The sequence below is a fragment of the Ranitomeya imitator genome, chromosome 5, assembly GCF_032444005.1.
Source record: "Ranitomeya imitator isolate aRanImi1 chromosome 5, aRanImi1.pri, whole genome shotgun sequence".
Lineage (NCBI taxonomy): Eukaryota > Metazoa > Chordata > Amphibia > Anura > Dendrobatidae > Ranitomeya > Ranitomeya imitator.
In genome coordinates, this window is record NC_091286.1 from 394,784,968 (window position 1) to 394,809,635 (window position 24,668).

The window sequence follows — 24,668 nt, forward strand, 5'->3', positions numbered from 1 at the left end:
TCAAAATCTAAATTGTTTATGCTAATACTGTGGTCCAGACACCAACTCACATTTCTGAATCTTAATCCTTTCTGCTAATTCTGTGGTCGAGTCACACTACCTCACAAATAAATACTCATTGTTAATTTAGTGACAGATGACTGACCGTTATGGGCCTAGCGTTGTGAAGCACTGGTTAAAAGAGGGGAAGGGTACATCCAGCATGAGTGGGATAAAGTGAGGTCATGGTGGAAAGGGGGAATAAATGTGGTTTTCCAGATGCACGTGGGTTAGGTGTTAATGTTACTGAAAGCTCTACTGGACAAACACTGTCTCGTCTTAATTAAAGAAAACTGACAACATCTGTTACTGGACAGGTTAGTCCACTCTCTTTGGCAGCTTCACAGCAGTACACCTTGTAGATAAAGGCCAGAAAGAGCATGTGCTTCAGTGGATGGCAAGTGTTGCATCAAGTGGCCTCTCCTCCTCTTCCTTCATCTTAATATCACCCACAGTACAATCCACTGAGGTGGCACCCCAATTACCATGTCTTCCTTCACATTACAGTTCTGCAATTACCCATCTGACTGTGGGGAATCACAGATTGGCATATCTTCAGAGCTGTTAACACATTCTATTTCATGGGCATCAATGTCTGCTTCAAAGATTCACAGAATCGATAGGAGGAAAGCATCTGCATGGATGCCCAACATTTTTTTCAAATAGATCCGGGGCCAGACAAAATAGGGTCAGAGCAGAATCGAGATCTCATCACCAGATGTTAACCTCCCATTGTGTGGAGGGGATCCTGATGAGACTCGGATACCAGAAGCGCATACAGACTGTTCTGCGCTGGCAGAGCAGGAAAAAGAGGATGGTGACTCTTAAGGTACCTTCACACTGAACAACATTACAACGATAACGATAGCGATCCGTGACGTTGCAGCATCCTGGATAGTGATATCGCTGTGTTTGACATGCAGCAGCGATCAGGATCCTGCTGTGACATCGCTGGTCGGAGCTAGAAGGCCAGAACTTTATTTCATCACTGGATCACCCGCTGACATCGCTGAATTGGCGTGTGTGACGCTGATCCAGCAATGTGTTCACTGGTAACCAGGGTAAACATCGGGTTACTAAGCGCAGGGCCGTGCTTAGTAACCCGATGTTTACCCTGGTTACCATAGTAAATGTAAAAAAAACCACATACATTCCGGTGCCTGTCATGTCCCTCGGCGTCCGCTTCCCTGCACTCCTCCTGCATCCTGTGTCAGCGCCAGCCGGCCGTAAAGCAGAGCACAGCGGTGACGTCACCACTCTGCTTTACGGCCGGCGCTTACACAGGATGCAGGAGGAGTGCAGGGAAGCGGACGCCGGGGGACGTGACAGGCACCGGAGTGTGAGTATGTGGGGTTTTTTTACATTTACAATGGTAACCAGGGAAAACATCGGGTTACTAAGCACGGCCTTGCGCTTAGTAACCCGATGTTTACCCTGGTTACCCGGGGACTTCGGCATCGTTGGTCGCTGGAGAGCTGTCTGTGTGACAGCTCTCCAGCGACCACACAAGGACTTTCCAATGATCACGGCCAGGTCGTATCGCTGGTCGTGATCATTGGAAAGTTGCTGAGTGTGACGGTACCTTTAGGGTGAGTATTGGGAGAACAGAGAAGAAGATGATGAGATTGTAGATCCCACATGGTGTGAAGTCAGAGGCACGCAGCTCAGTAGCTCAGCAGATGAGGTGGAAGGGGAGGAAGATGAGGGGTTACATTGTGGCTAACTGCACAGATACGGAGTGATATAACCAAGATAAAAACTGAACCTCAGCCACAGCTGTGGTTTTGGCCAGCAACAATCAAAGGTCTTTAATTCACAAAAGCGGCAAGTGTTGCCTAGCCTATTCCTGTTTTCAGACTGCAAATAAGACCCAACTCATATGATCTGTCAATTTTGCAAAAAAAGACTCAGTAGTGGCAAAAATTTCAGTAATTTGACTTTTACATGAATGAAACTTCACATTTGCGATCACCATGCATTAGTCTGGGAATCTCAGTGATCTAAAATGGGGAATAACTGGCCCTGCCAAACACCAGCATCCCATCAGCGTCACATCAACCACATCTGCTACTTCCTTCTACGTCACCGTGGCAAGTGTTCTCACACAGGTCTTCGGCAGCAGGAACTCCCCTTATTTACCCCCTACAGTTGGGGTGAGTGAAAGCCCATCAGCTGTTACTGAAGTGGAGGTTGCTGCTGTTTTTCTGTCACCATGTTATACCACATCTTTCTAAATCCACCATAACATTTCTGTCTGTACCTCATTCACAGTCAGCAGTTTGTCATGCCCTTCTCAGCACAGCAGCCGGCTCTCGGTCCCACAGTTGTGGTTACATAAAAGAATGTTTCCTCCTACACACGCCAAAGCTAAGAGCTTGAACTCCACCACCTCCAAATGCTGCCTTTCCACCTGGTGGATATAGACAGTGTCTGAAAGCTGAAGGCCCTCGCAGTCCCCCAGTACCAGTTGCCCAATCACTGTTTCTATCCGTATCCGTACTAGTGGTCTACCGGGCTGATAGTTGTGCCACCTGTGTGTGGTTGAGCAAAAAAAAACAGTTTAAGCTGTTACATAAGGTATCAGGGCTCCCAGCACAGCAGGCTAACACTGGTCCATTACTCACTTTATGTTTCTTAAAAAATAAATTCAAAGCTCTAAATGCAGGCCCAGACACTCATACCTCATACATGGCCCCTGACTGACTGCTGCTGTGTCATTATCAGATTTCTACTGTGGGTCAATTGGTGCCACATTTGCAGGTGTCTGCCCCTAATTTGCGCTGTTCTGGCAGCTATTTTACTCCTCTGAAGGTGTTGTCTATGCATTCGGCTTTGCTTCCCATTGAATTCAATCGGGTTTGGGTATGTTTGATGAACTGTTGAACGAACATGTTCGGCGAACATCAGGATGTTTGCCGAAAAAGGGACTGAACCTTGAAAGGTTTGCTCATCTCTACTGATCATGATCTAAAATGGACACTATCCTGTGGTGATTTCAAGATACCACATCTAACATCATTGCCAGCTCACCACTTCTCCCCACCCAAAAAATCAAACAATCTACTTTCTGGTAAATTTGGAAAGAGTTAACTTCTTTCTTGAAAACATTTATTGCTTGATGGGTATTCCTAATATTGGTGAGGTAAATGTAATCTGTCACCACATTTGAGCTATCTGAACAATTAATAAGGGCATACAGGCTACAGAATATTGAAAACAGTCCTACCTATGATTCTCATATCTGCTGTGTTATACTGAGAAATACTCTTTATTCAGTTTACGTAAATGACCTCTTCCGGGCTCTGGGGCACATGGTGCCTGTCACAGAAATTGCCTAAAACTGTATGGTTCACTAATTGAATCCAGACAAATTTTAAATCTCTTCTTTTAGTCTTATGTACCAACGAAATGTAATAGAGCACACCTAATACTCTATGGATGACCAAATGAATACAGCCATTTTTTTCAACCTGTTTTGGAGTCTTATATACCTCCAAAATGTCACAGATAGCACTAAATACTATATAGTTGACTAATTGAACACAGACAAATTTTTGACCTCTTTTTTGGAGTCCAATGTACTACTAAAATTTAACAGAGTGCACGTAATATGATATGGATGTTTAATTGAATCACAATTTTTTATTCTTCTTTGGAGTCTTATTTTCCTCCGAAATGTAAAAAGCACCTAATGCCCTGTGGATGACAAATTGAATGCAGACAATTTTTACGGCTTTTTTTGGAGTATTATATACCCCTGAAATTTGCACCTAATACTCTATGGATGGCTAACTCGATCCAGACAAACTTTTCAACTCAACTTTTTTGGAGTCTTATGTACCACCAAAATGCACCAGAATGGACCTAACACTCTTTTAATGACTGATTGAATACATACATATTTTTCAACAATTTTTGAGTTGTATATACCATCAAAATGTTTGTAGATTGTGAGCCTTCACAGGCAGGGTCCTCACTCCTCCTGCACCAGTTATGACTTGTATTGTTTAAGATTATTGTACTTGTTTTTATTATGTATACCCCTCCTCACATGTAAAGTGCATTGGAATAAATGGCGCTATAACAATAAATAATAATAATAATAATAATAATAAAATGTAACAGAGAGTACCTAATGCTCTTTTGATGACAAATTGAACAGGCAATTGATTCAATTTTGGGGGGAGTTTTATGTACCACCAAAATTTAAAAGAAAGCACCTAACACTATATGGATGGCTAATTGAATTCAGACAAATTTTTCAATGACTTTTTTGAAGTCTTATGTACCACTTGTTAGGGCTAGCGGAACGCACCAAATAATTAGAGAAAAGAAATAAGGTGCGTTCGCAGCCCGGGGTCCACCGTGCAGAGATTGAACCTGCTGCTAAGCAATGACGGACTATATGGCAGTACAATGAGTATACACACAGGTTAGCCTCACCCTGTGTGAAAGAAGCGAACCCTGTTGTGTCACAGGGCCGCAGTACTGCACAAAACAGAAATAATTAAATATCACCAGAGTGCATGCGATGCTGCACTGGCGGACGCCACTAACCACCCAGACTTGGGTTTGGAAAGCCCAGTGATAGCGCACGGAGCCGCACTGGCGGTCACAGCAATAGATGCTGTTTGTGTACCAGTGTTGGTTACAAGTCGGGCGCTAGATTACAATCATTCTCCTTACGCGAGCATTCAAACATAAGTGAGGGGATCATTAAAGAGCAAATCTTTTATAGCTGCAGCAAGTTCAGGACCTTCCTAGAGGACCAATGAGAACTGCTACAGTAACTGAGCAGCTTCAGGACCTTTTTAAGACCAATAGGAGCTACTGAGCTACTGCAGTACCTGAGCATGTGACCCCAGACCTCCACTGAGAGGTCTTCCTTTGGACATGCTCAGAAGGGGAAAAGCAGGACTTAGTCCCAGAGATAGCTGCTCGTCGCTGATCAGTACAGGCTACAATGGCAGAGCCTGGAAAGGCAGCAGTAACCCTTTGCACAGAATCAGACTGAGCAAGACGCTGGGACCGATGTCTCTGCTGAGCAGGCTCCACTGTGGCTGATGCAAAATGAGAGACCGCAGCAGACATGGATCGAGATTCCCCCTGTGCAGCGGCGGGAACTTGACTCCTAACACCACTGAAATGTAACAGAGAGCACCTAATAATCTATGGAGGACTAATTGAATACACAATTTTCAATGCTTTTTTGTAATCTTAAATACCACTAACATGTCAGAGAAAGTACTTTATACTCAATTGATGACTACTTAAATACAGACGATTTTTTTTACGCTTTTTTCTACTGTTATATAACATCAAAATGTACCACAGAGGCAATTGTATACAGAAACATTTTTCAACGCTTTTTTGAACTGTTATATAACAACAAAATGTGCCACAAAACACATAATAGTATATGTATGCGTAATTGAATACAGAAAAAAATGTCACTGCTTTTCAGACTTTTATATAACACTAAAATGCACCACAGACCACGTAATAGTAAATTAATAATTAAATACAGAAACATTTTTCAATTCTTTTTTGCTATATAACATCAAAATGTACCACAAACCATGTAATAGTATATGGATGAGTAATGGAATACATAAAAATGTTTCAATGCTTTTGGTGACTGTTATATAACACCGAAATGTACCACAGATCATGTAATAGTATATGAATGAGTAATTGATTACAGAAATTTTTTTCATCTATTTTTTGGACTGTTAAATAACACTGAAATTTAACACAGACCACATAATAGTATATGAACCTTAGGTATCGAGGTCCCACCGCTGCACAGGGGAATTTTGAACCATGTCTGCTGCAGTCTCCCATTCTCCTCCAGCCACAGTGGAACCTGCTCAGCAGAGACATCGATCCCAGAGTTTGGCTCAAGCTGATACTGTGCACTTGGTTAATGCTGCCTTTCCAGGCTCAGCCCCTGCAGCCAGCACTGATCAGTGGCGAGCAGACATTCCAGGGACTATGTCCTGCTTTTCCCCTACTGAGCATGCCCACGGGTCGACCTCTCATTGGAGGTCGGGGGTCACATGCTCAGGTCTTCTGGCGGCTCCTGTTGGATCACTATGAAGGTCCAGGAAAGCTACAGCTATAATAGGTTTGCATGGCAGCACGGCCATGCGCTAGTATAAATCAGTTATTGTGTGTGTGGATGTATGCCTGTTCTGGTGAAAGCTCCAAATCATTCCCATCCCTAATATTGATGAATGTTCACGCCATTTAGTGCTATCCAGCACCAGGCACAATCTACAGCCTCTATCAGCAGCATTAGCCAGTGCGGCACCGTGCGCAACCAGTGCGCTTACCCGTCCCTAGTTAGATCGGTGAGTGGTGTTCGCCAGAGTGGGGTTGCGGGCACCCAGTGCGCTAAACCTATTTTAGTTTCGATTGTTCCTGACACCACTGTAGCGCAAGAGGTCTCCAGAGACTCTGACCCTGAGTCTTTGGGCAGAGTTCTGTGACTCTTTGCTTGTGCTCTCTGTGCAGTATCGCAGCCCTGAGATGCAACAGGGTTTGCTTCCTTCATACCAGGTGAAGCTAACCCGTGTGTGTTTTCTCTTAATACCTCCATGTAGTCCGCCATTACCGAGCAGCAGGTGTCTTCTCTCCAAGGAGGACCCCAGACTGCGAACGCATCTTATATCACCTCTTATTTATATTTGGTGCAAATCCTAACAATGGATGAGTAATTGAACACAAAAAAATATTTCAACGCTTTTTTGGATTGTTATGTGGCACCAAAATGTATCACAGACCATGTAATATTATATGGTTGAGTAATTGAATACAGAAAATTTTTCAACACTTTTTTGGAGTGTTATATAACACCGAAATGTACAATGGGTTATATAATAATATATATATATATATATATATATATGGATGTGTAAATGAACATGAACAAGCACCGAGATACTTGGCTAATATCCGAGTATTACTGAGTATTGTTTGCTCATCCTTAGTTTCTAAATGTACTTTTGCATCTATCAGAAATTTAGATAGCATACCCTTATATGTATGTTAAATTCATGTATACATATTGTGCTTTAAACATATTTGTGTTTTGTTTTTATTTACAGCAGGCCATTGTGGCTCTCCTGATCCAATAGTAAATGGACACATCAGTGGGGATGGCTTCAGCTATCGAGATACTGTGGTTTATCAGTGTAATCCTGGCTTTCGCTTAGTAGGCACATCTGTTCGTATATGCCTTCAGGATCACAAGTGGTCAGGACAAACTCCAGTTTGTGTTTGTAAGTATCTTTTATTGTACAACTTAAAAAACAAGGATATGTTCTGTAGAATTCTTTAAATGCTGAGGCCTGGCAGTTGGATTTTCCAGCAATTATAACATTATAATGCCTATAGTCCCTCAGTACCAGGATACCAGAACACTATTAGAAAAGTAATTGTTACTACATTGCTAGTGTTATTATTATTTTGCAATTTTAAGCATTTTTTTACATTTGCAAATGCCAAAAACACAATTCAAATTAAAGATGCTAAGGATTTTCAGTAGGTTTTTAAGGCAATTGCAAAATTATAATCCCACCTGTCTAGCAGCAGGGAAGTTGCACAATATTTGTACAGTAAGTAGTGTAATGGTTAATAATTTTCAACTTTAAGCAAAAAATGTTTAGTCCTATTTCGAGTCTGGAAAATAAAATAATTTAAACACGAATATAATGTTACTCTTGCTGCTCTTAGGAATCCATGCCATGTACAGTCTGTTGTTTTATCTTTTACCTTAAGTATGAAATGTTCTAATCTTAAAAATTCACTTCATCCCCAGGTGAAGATTTATTAATATAACAAATCAGCAAATCAACATTTCTTTGATTACACTTCTTGAATTATGTCTAGGGAAATGCATACTCATATTGATACTGGTAATGTGGTATAATATAGGAGTACCAAAATAAGTGTCAAGAAAGTTTGGACACTTACACATTTTTGCTTCAGTATTGCCAAAGTATGATCCATATCATTATATCATTAAATCATTGGATACAAAATATATTAAATATCAAAACTCCATTGTTGTCACTTAAATCATTCACTACTTGTTACTGTGACACTTGCTTTCAATAAATTTAACCCCTTCATTACCTTGGACGTATCCATATGTCCAGATTGGTAAGTACTTACTGACCTTGGCTGCATGGATATGTCCTACCTTTAATGCAGCACCACGACTACAGTTGCAGTGATCGTATTAAGGTGCCTGCTGATTCTCCAAGCAGGGTAATGGGATTAGTCGTCACGGGGTTTGGCATCATCACCCCTTCCTGTAACTAAGATTGATATGATTGGCTGTTCATTGAAATTGCCTGAAACACTAATGGCCAGACTATGATCGGTACTGTAGCAACACTTATCATAGGCTGAAGCCTAGCAATGACAGAGGAACCAGGCCCAACTTCGATTGGTGCAATCAGACAATTATGCCAATTGCACCAATTAGAGTGCAGAGACATGGTCTGACCTTACAATGACCACTCTGTACTTCCTCATTCCACTTTAAGGACATTGCAGAGCAGTCGTTGTGTTGATCTGCCATGCTGTGCTGGGTCTCGTGGTGCCACAGACTTTTTGAAGCCTGTGCCATCACTGCTGGTGTTCCTGCTGCAGTTTCTAAAAGAAGAAAAAAGATGTTCCTGATCCATTTCAAGATTACTGATTTTTCCTAATCCGCCCCAATCCCCCTTTCCTTCGTTTCTCCTTTTCACCCCTCTCTATAACCCCCTCCCTAATCCCCGTTCTGCTGCCTGATGAGTACATGATCACTGATCAGTACTTGATTGCATGATTTTTGCAAGTTTTTCTTTTGTTCACGGCCCCTGCAGGAGCCGAGTGCTAATCAGTGATGCAAATCCCTGAACAGCACCCATGCTTGCTGTTTTCCATGAGTTTTTTTGTCCCTGTCTATTACCCCCCTTTGTACCACCTCCATCTGTGCATCCTGCAGCCACTGAGTGCTGATCAGTGACACAAATCACTGATTAACACCAGTGCTTGCTGTTTTAAAGGACATTTTTGATCCTGCTTATTATTTATATCACCTTTGCAAAAGCCAACAAGCCGCTGATCAGAACCACATCAGTGATTAATGTCCGAGCTAGCTTTTGGAAAGGACTTTTTCCCCTACTTTTTAGCCCCTTTTTGCACCATTTCTGTTTGTGCATCCTATAGCTGTTGAGCGCTGGTTGGTGACAAACATTGCTGATAGGCCTCCGGAGGTATTTTTTGTATGTGTGTGAAAAAAGAATAAAAAAATAATAATTTAGATTAATCATTAGGACTGGATTGTGGACAGTAGAAATATACTATAGGAGCCAGCATCTACTACAGTATTTTTTACTGAATTAAGTCAGTCTTAGTGTCAGATAGTAAACTGGAATTTTTTTCTTTTAAAAAAAATTAGATTAGTTAATAGGCCTAGATTAGGGACATTTAAAATATACCATAGTAATCTGTGTCTATTACGGTATTTTTTACTGAATTTACTCAGGGTTAGTGTCAGATAGCAAAACAGAAAAAGAGAATCACATCCCTGTGTGTTTTATACAGCCATTGAGTGCTGATCACTGATGCACATCATTGATTGGCCTCCATTTTTTTGGTGTGAGAAAAGAATTAAAAAAATTTCGGTGAAATCGGCGATTACTACAGTGTTTTCTACTAAATATAGTCAAGTTTAGTGTCAGATAGTCACGGGCACTCAGTAATTTCTTTTTACTGACATATATATAGTACGTTTTTATTTTCCCAAATTTTTATATTCTTTTTATTTTCTTTTTTTCTTTCAATTTTTTTCTTTTTTCTCTTCTAAATTAAATAAAAGTTTACGCCAAACATTCACACACACAGACCTGAATAAAATTTGGTATACACACAAACACCACGTATGTGAAAAAATGTCCCCCTAATCGCAATCCTGGTATTCAGGGGAGGAGGCATGTGCCTTCCCTGCTTCCCTCACTGACAGTGAGGGAGAGGATGCTGCCTTCCTTTATTTTTCATCCTACTCTTCTTGATCATGTGATCCAGAAGTGCTGTGCAGACGCCCACCATTACTGACCCTGTATGGATGTCACCCCCAAAAAATTGAGTCATAGATGTCTGATTTTATGGATCACACTCAGGAATCAAATTTGACATTTGACTGGCCTCACAGAAATAGTTTTTCAAAGTCTTTTTCTCTGAGAATTTTGTAAACCTCATGGTGTCAAAAACAAATTGGTATGCCAAACAAATGTTTGGCTTTTCTTAATTGTCTAACTGAACCCTTATAGATGCAGTAGAAATTATGACGGTTTGGGGACTTGTCCTTCACTTGGAGTAGTGAAGAAACCAGAACTTTAGCAATATTAACCCCTTCATGACCCAGCCTATTTTGACCTTAAAGACCTTGCCGTTTTTTGCAATTCTGACCAGTGTCCCTTTATGAGGTAATAACTTAGGAACGCTTCAACGGATCCTAGCGGTTCTGAGAATGTTTTTTCGTGACATATTGGGCTTCATGTTAGTGGTAAATTTAGGTCAATAAATTCTGCGTTTATTTGTGATAAAAACGGAAATTTGGCGAAAATTTTGAAAATTTCGCAATTTTCACATTTTGAATTTTTATTCTGTTAAACCAGAGAGATATGTGACACAAAATAGTTAATAAATAACATTTCCCACATGTTTACTTTACATCAGCACAATTTTGGAAACAAAATTTTTTTTTGTTAGGAAGTTATAAGGGTTAAAATTTGACCAGCGATTTGTCGTTTTTACAACGAAATTTACAAAACCATTTTTTTTAGGGACCACCTCACATTTGAAGTCAGTTTGAGGGGTCTATATGGCTGAAAATACCCAAAAGTGACAACATTCTAAAAACTGCACCCCTCAAGGTACTCAAAACCACATTCAAGAAGTTTATTAACCCTTCAGGTGCTTCACAGCAGCAGAAGCAACATGGAAGGAAAAAATGAACATTTAACTTTTTAGTCACAAAAATTATCTTTTAGCAACAATTTTTTTATTTTTCCAATGGTAAAAGGAGAAACTGAACCACGAATGTTGTTGTCCAATTTGTCCTGAGTACGCTGATACCTCATATGTGGGGGTAAACCACTGTTTGGGCGCACGGCAGGGCTTGGAAGGGAAGGAGCGCCATTTGACTTTTTGAATCAAAAATTGGCTCCACTCTTTAGCGGACACCATGTCACGTTTGGAGAGCCCCCGTGTGCCTAAAAATTGGAGCTCCCCCACAAGTGACCCCATTTTGGAAACTAGACGCCCCAATGAACTTATCTAGATGCATAGTGAGCACTTTGAACCCCCAGGTGCTTCACAAATTGATCCGTAAAAATGAAAAAGTACTTTTTTTCACAAAAAAATTCTTTTAGCCTCAATTTTTTCATTTTCACATGGGCAACAGGATAAAATGGATCCTAAAATGTGTTGGGCAATTTCTCCTGAGTACACCGATACCTCACATATGGGGGTAAACCACTGTTTGGGCACATGGTAAGGCTCGGAAGGGAAGGAGCGCCATTTGACTTTTTGAATGAAAAATTATTTCCATCGTTAGCGGACACCATGTCGCGTTTGGAGAGCTCCTGTGTGCCTAAACATTGGCGCTCCCCCACAATTGACCCCATTTTGGAAACTAGACCCCCCAAGGAACTTATTTAGATGCCTAGTGAGCACTTTAAACCCTCAGGTGCTTCACAAATTGATCTGTAAAAATGAAAAAGTACTTTTTTTTCACAAAAAAATTATTTTCGCCTCAATTTTTTCATTTTCACATGGGCAGTAGGATAAAATGGATCATAAAATTTGTTGGGCAATTTCTCCCGAGTACGCCGATACCTCATATGTGGGGGTAAACCACTGTTTGGGCACACGGCAGGGCTCGGAAGGGAAGGCGCGCCATTTGACTTTTTGAATGGAAAATTAGCTCCAATTGTTAGCGGACACCATGTCGCGTTTGGAGAGCCCCTGTGTGCCTATGCATTGGAGCTCCCCCACAAGTGACCCCATTTTGGAAACTAGACCCCCCCAAGGAACTTATCTAGATGCATATTGAGCACTTTAAACCCCCAGGTGCTTCACAGAAGTTTATAACGCAGAGCCATGAAAATAAAAAATAATTTTTCTTTCCTCAAAAATGATTTTTTAGCCTGGAATTTCCTATTTTGCCAAGGATAATAGGAGAAATTGGACCCCAAATATTGTTGTCCAGTTTGTCCTGAGTATGCTGATACCCCATATGTGGGGGTAAACCACTGTTTGGGCGCACGGCAGGGCTCGGAAGGGATGGCATGCCATTTGGCTTTTTAAATGGAAAATTAGCTCCAATCATTAGCGGACACCATGTCACGTTTGGAGAGCCCCTGTGTGCCTAAACATTGGAGATCCCCCAGAAATGACCCCATTTTGGAAACTAGACCCCCAAAGGAACTAATCTAGATGTGTTGTGAGGACTTTGAACCCCCAAGTGCTTCACAGAAGTTTATAACGCAGAGCCATGAAAATAAAAAAAAAAAATTATTTTCTCAAAAATGATCTTTTAGCCTGCAATTTTTTATTTTACAAAGGGTAACAGGAGAAATTTGACCCCAAAAGTTGTTGTCCAGTTTCTCCTGAGTACGCTGATACCCCATATGTGGGGGTAAACCACTGTTTGGGCACATGCCGGGGCTCGGAATTGAAGTAGTGACGTTTTGAAATGCAGACTTTGATGGAATGCTCTGCGGGCGTCACGTTGCGTTTGCAGAGCCCCTGATGTGCCTAAACAGTAGAAATCCCCCACAAGTGACCCCATTTTGGAAACTAGACCCCGAAAGGAACTTATCTAGATGTGTGGTGAGCACTTTGAACCCCCAAGTGCTTCATAGAAGTTTATAATGCAGAGCCGTGAAAATAATAAATACGTTTTCTTTCCTCAAAAATAATTATTTAGCCCAGAATTTTTTATTTTCCCAAGGGTTACAGGAGAAATTGGACCCCAAAAGTTGTTGTCCAGTTTCTCCTGAGTACGCTGATACCCCATGTGTGGGGGTAAACCACTGTTTGGGCACACGTCGGGGCTCAGAAGGGAAGTAGTGACTTTTGAAATGCAGACTTTGATGGAATGGTCTGCGGGCGTCACATTGCGTTTGCAGAGCCCCTGGTGTGCCTAAACAGTAGAAACCCCCCACAAGTGACCCCATTTTAGAAACTAGACCCCCCAAGGAACTTATCTAGATATGTGGTGAGCACTTTGAACCCCCAAGTGCTTCACAGACGTTTACAACGCAGAGCCGTGAAAATAAAAAATCATTTTTCTTTCCTCAAAAATGATGTTTTAGCAAGCAATTTTTTATTTTCACAAGGGTAACAGGAGAAATTGGACCCCAGTAATTGTTGCGCAGTTTGTCCTGAGTATGCTGGTACCCCATATGTGGGGGTAAACCACTGTTTGAGTGCACGTCGGGGCTCGGAAGTGAGGGAGCACCATTTGACTTTTTGAATACAAGATTGGCTGGAATCAATGGTGGCGCCATGTTGCGTTTGGAGACCCCTGATGTGCCTAAACAGTGGAAACCCCTCAATTCTAACTCCAACACTAACCCCAACACACCCCTAACCCTAATCCCAACTGTAGCCGTAACCCTAATCACAACCCTAACCCCAACACACCCGTAACCCCAACACACCGCTAACCCTAACCACAACCCTAATTCCAACCCAACCCTAGCCCTAAGGCTATGTGCCAACGTTGCGGATTCGTATGAGATTTTTCCGCACCATTTTTGAAAAATCCGCGGGTAAAAGGCACTGCGTTTTACCTGCGGATTTACCGCGAATTTCCAGTGTTTTTTGTCCGGATTTCACCTGCGGATTCCTATTGAGGAACAGGTGTAAAACGCTGCGGAATCCGCTCAAAGAATTGACATGCTGCGGAAAATACAACGCAGCGTTTCCGCGCGGTATTTTCCGCATCATGGGCACAGCGGATTTGGCTTTCCATATGTTTACATGGTACTGTAAACCTGATGGAACACTGCTGCGAATCCGCAGCGGCCAATCCACTAATTCTAAAGGTATGTGCACACGCTGCGGAAAACGCTGCGGATCCACAGCAGTTTCCCATGAGTTTACAGTTCAATGCAAACCTATGGAAAACAAAAATCGCTGTACACATGCTGCAGAAAAACTGCATGGAAACGCAGCGGTTTACATTCCGCAGCATGTCACTTCTTTCTGCGGATTCCGCAGCGGTTTTACAACTGCTCAAATAGAAAATCGCTGTTGTAAAACCGCATTGAAATGCGCAGAAAAAACATGGTAAATCTGCCATAAATCCGCAGCGGTTTAGCACTGCGGATTTATCAAATCCGCAGCGGAAAAATCCGCAGAGGACCAGAATATGTGTGCACATACCGAAACCCTAACCCTACCCCTAACCCTACCCCTAACCCTAACCCTACCCCTACCCCTAACCCTACCCCTAACCCTACCCCTAACCCTACCACTAACCCTACCCCTAACCCTAACCCTACCCCTAACCCTAACCCTACCCCTAACCCTACCCCTACCCCTAACCCTACCCCTAACCCTAACCCTACCCCTAACCCTAACCCTACCCCTAACCCTACCCCTAACCCTAACCCTACCCCTAACCCTAGTTCTTACCCCAACCTTACTGGAAAAAAATATTTTTTTTATTGTCCCTACCTATGGGGGTGACAAAGGGGGGGGGGTCATTTACTTTTTTTTTTTTATTTTGATCACTGAGATATAACCTATCTCAGTGATCAAAATTCACTCTGGAACGAATCTGCCGGCCGGCAGATTCGGCGGGCGCACTGCACATGCGCCCGCCATTTTGGAAGATGGCGGCGCCCAGGAAAGAAGACGGACGGTCTCCGGGAGGCTAGGTAAGTATAAGGGGGGGAGATCAGGGCACGGGGGGGCGTCGGAGCACGGGGGGGTGGATCGGAACACGGGGGGGGGGGTGGATTGGAGCACGGAGTGGGGGATCCCTGTGCGGGCGGGTGGATCGGAGCACGGGGAGCACGGGGGGGGAATCGCTGTGCGGGGGGGATCGCTGTGCGGGGGGGGATCGGAGTGCGGGGGGGTTTGATTGGAGCACGGGGGGTGTGATTGGAGCACGGGGGGAGCGGGCAGGAGAACGGGGGAGCGGAGCACAGGACCGAGGGGAGCGGACCACAGATCAGGGGGTGGGGGGGGCGATCGGAGGGGTGGGGTGGGTGCACATTAGTGTGTCCAGCCATGGCCGATGATATTGCAGCATCGGCCATGGCTGGATTGTAATATTTCACCATTTTTTTAGGTGAAATATTACAAATCGCTCTGATTGGCAGTTTCACTTTCAACAGCCAATCAGAGCGATCGTAGCCACGAGGGGGTGAAGCCACCCCCCCTGGGCTAAACTACCACTCCCCCTGTCCCTGCAGATCGGGCGAAATGGGAGTTAACCCTTTCACCCGGCCTGCAGGGACGCGATCTTTCCATGACGCATATGCTGCGTCATGGGTCGGAATGGCACCGACTTTCATGACGCAGCGTATGCGTCAAAGGTCGGGAAGGGGTTAAAGTGTTGATGCTTTATGCAAGTCTCCATTGTTTGGCATGGCTATGACCTGTAAACAATTCAAAGCCATCCACAAACTGTGATTTTTTTTATTTTCACGGCTCAACATTATACAGTACATTTCTGTGAAGCACCTGGATGATCAAGGTGCTTCACACACATCTAGATAAATTCCTGGGGGGGTCTTGGTTCCAAAATAGGGTCACTTGTAGAGTATTTCCACTGTTTAGGCACATCAGGGGCTCTCCAAACATGACACGACATCAACAGACTATTCCGTCTGCATTTCATACGTCACTCCTTCCTTTCCTAGCCCTGCCATGCGCCTAAACAAAACAGTAGTTTTACCCAAAAAATGAGGTATCAGTGTACTCAGACAAATTTTGGAGTTTATATTCTCATGTTACCCTTGTGAAAATAAAAAAAATTGGGGCCACCATAACATTTTTGATGAAATTTCTTTTTTTCAAGGATCAATGTTATAAATTTGAAAATGTATTTTACATTTCAAAAATTACAAAAAGGAAAATTGACCAATGCAAAATTTTGGCTTCCTGCATAGTTATTATCTAGCAGCACCTCCTTTTGGAAGTAGCAAAGCTTGTAAATAGTTTTTGCAGCCAGCCAAGTGTGTTTCGATTCTTGTTTGTGGGATTTTCATCCATTCTTCCTTAGAAAGTTCTTCCAGTTCTCTGACAATTCCTGGCTTGTCTTGCATGCACTGTTATTTTGAGGCCTAGCCACAGATTTTCAATTATGTTCAGATCAGGGGATTGTGAGGACCATTGTAAAACCTTCAGCTTTTGTTTTTGAGGTATTCTATTGTGGATTTTAACGTGTGTTTAGGATCATTATGCATTTGTAGAAGGCATCGTTTTTTAAACTTCAGCTTTTTTTTTTACAGATGGTGTTAGGTTTGCATCAAAAATTTGATGAAATTTTATTTAATCCATTCTTCCTTCTCTCTGTGAAATATTTCCCGTGCCATTGGCTGCAACACAAACACAAACCATGATGGATGTAATTCCATGCCTGATGTTCTTTTCCTGAAATTCTGTGCCATTTTTTCTCCACACACACCTTTGATCATTGTGGACAAATAGTTCTATTTTAACCTCATCAGTCCACAGGACTTGTTTCTAAAATGCATCAGGCTTGTTCTGATGTTCTTTTGCATACCTCTGATGCTGAATTTTATGATAAGGATGCAGGAGAAGTTTTCTTCTAATGACTCTTCCATTTGCGCAGATGTCTCTGAACAATGTACCACAATTCCAGAGTCTGCTAAATCTTACTGAAGGTCTTGTGCAGTCCTACAAGCAGCTCTTACAGAAATCTTGCTTGGGCTTTCAGACCTTAACTTGACCTCCACTTGTCCTGCTAACTGCAATTTCTTAATTACATTTTGAACTGATGAAAGAGCAAGTTGAAAACACTTTGCTATTTTCTTATAGCCTTCTCATGCTTTATGAACCTCCACCATTTCACTTTTAGAGTACTAGGCAGCTGCCTAGATGAAGCCATGGCTACTGTTTTTTAGCACAAAGTTAGAATGGTCTTGGTTTTTATAAAACAGGGAAATTTCCCTCACCTCTAACCTATTGATGATAGTGAAAATATCATTGATGATAGTGAAGACATAATTCTAACAGGCTACTTAAGGCCTGAAACCTTGGTCAAAGTTATCTGAGCACATAAATCTCATAAGTTGCCCAAACTTTTGCATTGGCCCATTTTCCTTATTGAAATGTAAAAAATGTAAAAAATAACAATTTATGTGTTAGGTCTCGAGTTCCTGCTTCTGCACAGGGGGAATCTCGAGCCATCTCCGCTGCGGTCTCCCATTCTTATCCAGCCGCAGTGGAGTCTGCTCAGCAGGGACGTCGGTCCCAGCGTCTTGCTCGGTCTCACTCTGTACAGAGAGTTACTGCTGCTTCTTCAGCTTCTGCCATTAAAGCCAGTGCTGGTCAGCAGCCAGCAGACTTCTCTGGGACTAAGTCCTTGTCTGCACACACTGAGCATGCCCAGGGCAAGATCTCCCGTTGGAGATCGAGGGTCATGTGCTCAGGCCCTGCAGCACATTCCATTGGTCCTCTTGGCAGGTCTTGGAAGGGCAAAGTTTCTGTGGCCACTTCCTGTGCTGCAACTATATAAACTGCGCATGACCGCACGGCCATGCGCTAGTGTACATTTGCTTACGTGTGTTTGTTGTGAGTGCAAGTCGTCCTTGGATACCCCTTCCCTATTGAATGACTGTTCGCGGAAGGTGTATGGTTGCTATCTAGCGCCCGACTTATCCTACAGCACAAATCATACATTACAGCGTCCAGTTGCTGTGACCGCCAGTACGGCGCCGTGCACTTCCTCTGTGCTTTCCTTACCCAAGCCTGGGTGGTTAGTGGCGTTCGTCAGTGCGGCACCGCATGCACTCTTGTGCCCTAATATTGGTATTTAGCTTCCTTACACACCCAGTTGTGGTGTTGTGCCAGCAAGGGTCTAATCGGACTTCAATCCTAGTTGGGGTTGAGTTCGCTGACTACTTGCTCGCGCTCTATGTGCGGTACCGCGATCCTGTGACGCAACAGGATCGCTTCCTTCACGCTGGGTGAAGTCTAAACCACGTGTGTATACCTATGAGTACCGCCATATAGTCCGTCATTACTTGGCAGCAGGTTCCATCTCTGCACGGTGGACCCCGGGCTGCGAACGCACCATACTCTATCTGTCTCATTATTTGGTGCGTTCCGCTAGCCCTAACATTACACTAGCACCAGGGTCTGGCTAGTAATGACGGACAAACAGCAATCCTTGCGGTATATCCAGCAGCTGGAGGGTAGGTTGGCGGCTCTTGAGAGCGCAACCTCAGCTGTGGATGTTACCGCAGTTGCTGTACAGGCTGCAGCAACCCTGTCCATTGCCACCCCTGCTCCGACATTTTCTCGCCTCCCGCTGCCAGAAAAATTTTCTGGTGATAGCAAATTTTGTAGGGGATTTGTGAGTCAGTGCTCTATTCACCTCGAGCTCCTGGCTGCACGTTTTCCCACAGAGCGGGCTAAGGTGGGATTTATAGTGTCTCTCTTGTCGGACAGGGCGTTGGAATGGGCTACGACGCTGTGGGAGCGTGGCGATCATGTGGTGCAGAGTGCTCTGCTGTTTCTGAGCACTCTGAAACAGGTCTTTTTAGGACCTCAAGTCACCCATGATACTGCGCTCCAACTGCTGGCATTAACTCAGGTTGAGTCCTTGGTCAGTCATTTTGCCGTCCAATTCCGCACTTTAGCTTCTGAGCTGGATTGGTCGGATAAAGCTCTTATCCCCATATTTTGGAGGGGCCTGGCTGACCACGTTAAGGACGCTCTGGCCACTAGGGAGATTCCTGCCACACTGGAGGAGTTAATAACTGTCTCCACTCGAATTGACCTCCGTTTTAACGAGCGGAGGTTAGAGCGAGCCCAGTGTAGGCAGAGGTTTCGGCTGGCTCCTACCTTCGCCAAACCTCTGGAATCTCTGGTCCTGGTTCCTGAGTCACATGAGGCCAGGGAAGTGTCACAAGCGGGATCTAAGTCTCGGACCGCTTGTGCACTCAAGGTCTGTCATGTTTGCCAGCAGTCAGGACATCTAGCCACCAGATGTTCTCAGCGGTCGAGGAAACGTCAGCGTCTAGTGGTAGTAGGTGGAGGTACACTAGACACGGCGACGTTTGCCTCTAAATTGTCCTTTAAGGGGACAATTACTATAGGCTCATTCTCCCACTCGGTAGAGCTCTGCGTGGATTCTGGGGCGGAGGGCAATTTTATGTCTTCTGCCTTCGCCCAACGTCATGCAATACCCCTGGTTATGCTAGCTCAACCAGTAACGGTACGAGTGGTGAATGGGTCGACACTGCCCTCACAGATAACACACCAGACCATCCCTTTTACTCTGTCCATGTCGCCATCTCATCAGGAGATTATATCTCTGCTCGTCATTCCTGAGGGAATTGATGAGGTCCTGTTGGGAATACCTTGGCTACAGTACCACTCTCCTCATATCGAGTGGTCCTCTGGCAGAATCCTGGGATGGGGCGAATCTTGTGGGGGTAGGTGTCAGAGGGAGTGCGTTCAGGTTGCTACTACAGAGGTACCTGCAGATCTTTCCTCTCTCCCCAAGCAGTATTGGTCTTATGCAGACGTGTTCTCCAAAAAGGCGGCGGAGATCCTTCCGCCCCATCGCCCCTATGACTGTCCTATTGATCTCTTGCCTGGTGCTGAGCCTCCCCGGGGTCGAGTCTATCCGCTATCTCTCCCGGAGATGGAGGCAATGTCACAGTACATCCAGGAAAATCTGGCAAGAGGATTCATTAGGAAGTCAGTGTCACCTGCTGGGGCAGGGTTCTTCTTCGTGCAGAAGAAGAATGGGGAATTGCGTCCATGCATAGACTACAGGGGTCTTAATGCCATCACCGTTAAAAATAAGTATCCTTTGCCCTTGATATCTGAGCTCTTCGATAGGCTTCGGGGAGCAAGGGTATTTACTAAACTAGATCTGCGGGGTGCTTACAACCTGATTCGCATCCGTGAGGGGGACGAATGGAAGACGGCTTTTAACACTAGGGATGGGCGCTATGAATATCTGGTGATGCCCTTCGGGCTCTGTAATGCCCCAGCCGTTTTCCAAGACTTTATGAACGATATCTTCCGGGATATGCTTTCCACCTCGGTCGTAGTCTATCTGGATGATATTCTCATCTACTCTCCAGATATTGACTCCCACCGGAGAGATGTTTGCAAAGTCTTCGACCTCCTACGGGCAAACTCCCTCTATGCCAAGTTGGAGAAGTGTATGTTTGAGCAGGAGTCCTTAACTTTCTTAGGCTACATCATCTCTGCCCAGGGATTGGCTATGGATCCTGCCAAACTACAGGCTGTGATGGACTGGCAGGAACCCCATTCTCTTAAAGCGGTGCAGCGCTTTATGGGGTTCATTAATTATTATCGCCAGTTCATTCCGCACTTCTCAACTTTGGTAGCTCCCTTGGTTGCCCTCACCAAGAAGGGGGCGAATCCCAAATTGTGGTCTGAGGAGGTCTCCAAGGCCTTTAACTCTATAAAGTCACACTTCGCTAGTGCTCCCATCCTACATCGCCCCGATGTTGATAAGCCATTTATCATGGAGGTGGATGCCTCTTCTGTTGGTGCTGGAGCAGTCCTCTTCCAAAAGGATACTCAAGGTCGGAAGCATCCTTGCTTCTTTTTCTCCAAGACCTTCTCACCAGCAGAGAGGAATTATTCCATCGGGGACAGGGAGTTGCTAGCCATGAAGTTGGCTTTCTCAGAGTGGAGACATCTCTTGGAGGGAGCACGTTTTCCCTTCCAAGTCTTCACAGACCATAAAAATTTGGTGTACCTGCAGACAGCCCAGCGGTTGAATTCTCGCCAGGCCAGATGGTCCTTATTCTTCTCCCGGTTTCATTTCACCCTCCATTTTCTTTCTGGGGAGAAGAACATTCGGGCCGACGCTCTCTCTCGCTCCGTTGTGTCATCTGCGGAGGAGGAGGAGCCTCGGCTTATTGTCCCCACCGAGAGCTTGAGAACTGTGGCCCCGGTTTCGCTAGAGTCTGTGCCTCCTGGCAAGACTTTTGTACCATCCAGTTTGCGACCGAAGGTTCTCTCTTGGGCACACTCGTCCAGGGTGGGTGGACATTTTGGTACCAAAAGGACATCTGAGTTACTGGTGAGGACATACTGGTGGCCGCATATGGCTCGTGATGTCGCAGAGTATGTTCAGGCGTGTGTCTCTTGCACCAAGAACAAGACTCCTCGGCAACGGCCAGCTGGTTTGCTTTATCCTCTGCCGGTGGCGGACAGGCCCTGGGAGATGGTCGGGATGGACTTTGTGGTGGGCTTACCCAAGTCTCGTAACTGCACCATTATCTGGGTGATCACCGACCATTTTTCCAAAATGGTGCACTTGGTGCCTCTTCCACGGCTACCTTCTGCACGGGCGTTGGCTGTCTTGTTCATCAAGCATATCTTTCGCCTACACGGTATGCCAGACAAAATTGTTAGTGACCGGGGTCCCCAGTTTGCGTCTCGATTCTGGAGAGAGTTTTGTCGTCTACTCAGTATTGAGTTGAATCTCTCTTCGGCATATCATCCCGAGACGAATGGGTTGGTAGAGAGGGCCAACCAGACCTTGGTCACATATTTACGACATTTTGTTTCTGCCAGGCAGGATGACTGGGCATCCTTGCTACCGTGGGCAGAGTTTGCACTTAACAATGCCATAGCCGACTCCAACGGTCAGACTCCATTCCTCCTAAATTACGGCCAGCATCCGCGTGTTCCTGTGCCCATGCCTGTGTCTTCTGCTGACACCAGGGTGGCAGACTGGGCTGTGGAGGCACGGGACATTTGGGACAGCACGCAGTATGCCATTCGGGCCTCCAAGGAGAGAATGAGGTCCTCCGCCGATGTACATCGGTGCCCCGCTCCGACCTTTGCTCCTGGCGACTTGGTGTGGCTCTCCGCCCGTAACATCAGGCTGCGAGTTGAGTCCACTAAGTTTGCTCCTCGCTACTTGGGTCCCTTCAAGGTTCTCGAACAGGTTAATCCTGTGGTCTACCGTTTGGCTCTTCCTCCACGCTTGGGTATCACCGACACCTTTCATGTGTCCCTCTTGAAACCCGTATACATGTCCCGATTTTCCGAGTCATCTGCCAGGACATAGGGTTCGTCTACGGACGATTACGAGGTGAACGCTATTTTGGGATGCAAGGTGGTACGCGGCAAAAAGTTCTATCTGGTGGATTGGAAGGGTTATGTCCCAGAGGACAGGTCATGGGAGCCTGCTGAAAACATTCGGGCCCCACAGCTCATTGCTGCCTTCGAGCGTAGCGAGGCCCAAGGAGGGGGGGGCCCTAGGAGGGGGGGTAATGTTAGGTCTCGAGTTCCCGCTTCTGCACAGGGGGAATCTCGAGCCATCTCCGCTGCGGTCTCCCATTCTTATCCAGCCGCAGTGGAGTCTGCTCAGCAGGGACGTCGGTCCCAGCGTCTTGCTCGGTCTCACTCTGTACAGAGAGTTACTGCTGCTTCTTCAGCTTCTGCCATTAAAGCCAGTGCTGGTCAGCAGCGAGCAGACTTCTCTGGTACTAAGTCCTTGTCTGCACACAGTGAGCATGCCCAGGGCAAGATCTCCCGTTGGAGATCGAGGATCATGTGCTCAGGCCCTGCAGCACATTCCATTGGTCCTCTTGGCAGGTCTTGGAAGGGCAAAGTTTCTGTGGCCACTTCCTGTGCTGCAACTATATAACGGCCATGCGCTAGTGTACATTTGCTTACGTGTGTTTGTTGTGAGTGCAAGTCGTCCTTGGATACCCCTTCCCTATTGAATGACTGTTCGCGGAAGGTGTATGGTTGCTATCTAGCGCCCGACTTATCCTACAGCACAAATCACACATTACAGCGTCCAGTTGCTGTGACCGCCAGTACGGCGCCGTGCACTTCCTCTGTGCTTTCCTTACCCAAGCCTGGGTGGTTAGTGGCGTTCGTCAGTGCGGCACCGCATGCACTCTTGTGCCCTAATATTGGTATTTAGCTTCCTTACACACCCAGTTGCGGTGTTGTGCCAGCAAGGGTCTAATCGGACTTCAATCCTAGTTGGGGTTGAGTTCGCTGACTACTTGCTCGCGCTCTATGTGCGGTACCGCGAGCCTGTGACGCAACAGGATCGCTTCCTTCACGCTGGGTGAAGTCTATCCCACGTGTGTATAGTATACCTATGAGTACCGCCATATAGTCCATCATTACTTGGCAGCAGGTTCCATCTCTGCACGGTGGACCCCGGGCTGCGAACGCACCATACTCTATCTGTCTCATTATTTGGTGCGTTCCGCTAGCCCTAACATTATGTATTTTTCCCTAAAATGCAAAAGGAATGGGTCGTCATCTATAACTTTAGGCCTTTTAGATGTAATTTCATCTTCAACTTGCAGAACTGTTCACAATAACAGTAATCTTTACCAAGTATGCCCAAACTGTTACATACCACTGTTTGCCATGCCATACAAACCAGTGTTCACAAGGATACACTTCATTGCAAGCCTTATATCCCTATTGTTTTTTAAAAAGAGGATCCTGACCTTCTTTCTTACCCCGATCTGGAAGACTCTGGAAAGTTTTTTCAACAGAGGCATCTCTTTAGTAAAGCTTAGGAAAAGCCCATCTGTGTTCTGACATTTATGTTGACTGTTTCATACATATTGTTAGGGTTCGTGGATCACACTAAATATATATTATGATAAAGTGTGATCGCAACCCGGGGTTCACTGTCCAGTGATGGAAAACCACAGCTAGTGAGCAATGTCGGAACAGACAGTGAGCGAAAGTTAGCACGCATTGAGTTTTACCTCACTCAGTGTATAGCACACAAGGCTGTGTCACTTGCACACAGCAACAGAATAGATGCTCTGCATTAGAGCTGTGTCACTCACACGCATTAACAAAAAAGAAACTCTGCAGTAGAGCTGTGTCACTCACAGTTTCAGAGTTTCAGAGCAGGTATGGTGCTAAACAAAATCCCTGTTAACCTCACAGGAAAACACAACCATCACAGAGGCAAAGGAACAGGTAGTGGAAACAATCACAGCGTGTGCACGCACACGAACTCCTCTCTGGAGGTGCCGGAATTCTAAAGGCTATACGCCTGCCCTGAATTCACTCAAACCCCTCTCCAGAGGTTCCCTGAGCACACCCAGACAAGCCCACGCTACCATTATATTCCACGCACATGTAGTATAAATCAGCTTAGTGTGCCGGTGTGCACTCCAGAGGAACTTTTATATGTTCTGCTTAAGTCCAGTCAGACAGAACCTTGCTCGATGACCAATCCGGAACTACCACATCACTCAGGGAGCTGACGTCCGACCACCAATGAGAGGTCGCCACCTCACGATCATGGTTAGTCGGGTGATTTCTGGACTTAGCCTCTGGAACGCCTGTTCACCGCTGCCTATTTCTAGTCACTA

At 45.0% G+C, this 24,668-nt stretch overlaps 1 protein-coding gene across 1 annotated transcript in view; it reads left to right on the top strand.

Moving 5' to 3' along the window:
• The window catches only part of CSMD1 (CUB and Sushi multiple domains 1), a 3,308,788-nt gene that overhangs the window by 3,091,235 nt on the left and 192,885 nt on the right, over nt 1-24,668 (top strand). Inside the window, exon 53 of the mRNA XM_069726899.1 lies at nt 7,149-7,322. Coding sequence (XP_069583000.1) covers nt 7,149-7,322 — 174 coding nt within the window. The remainder of the gene's footprint in view (nt 1-7,148; nt 7,323-24,668) is intronic.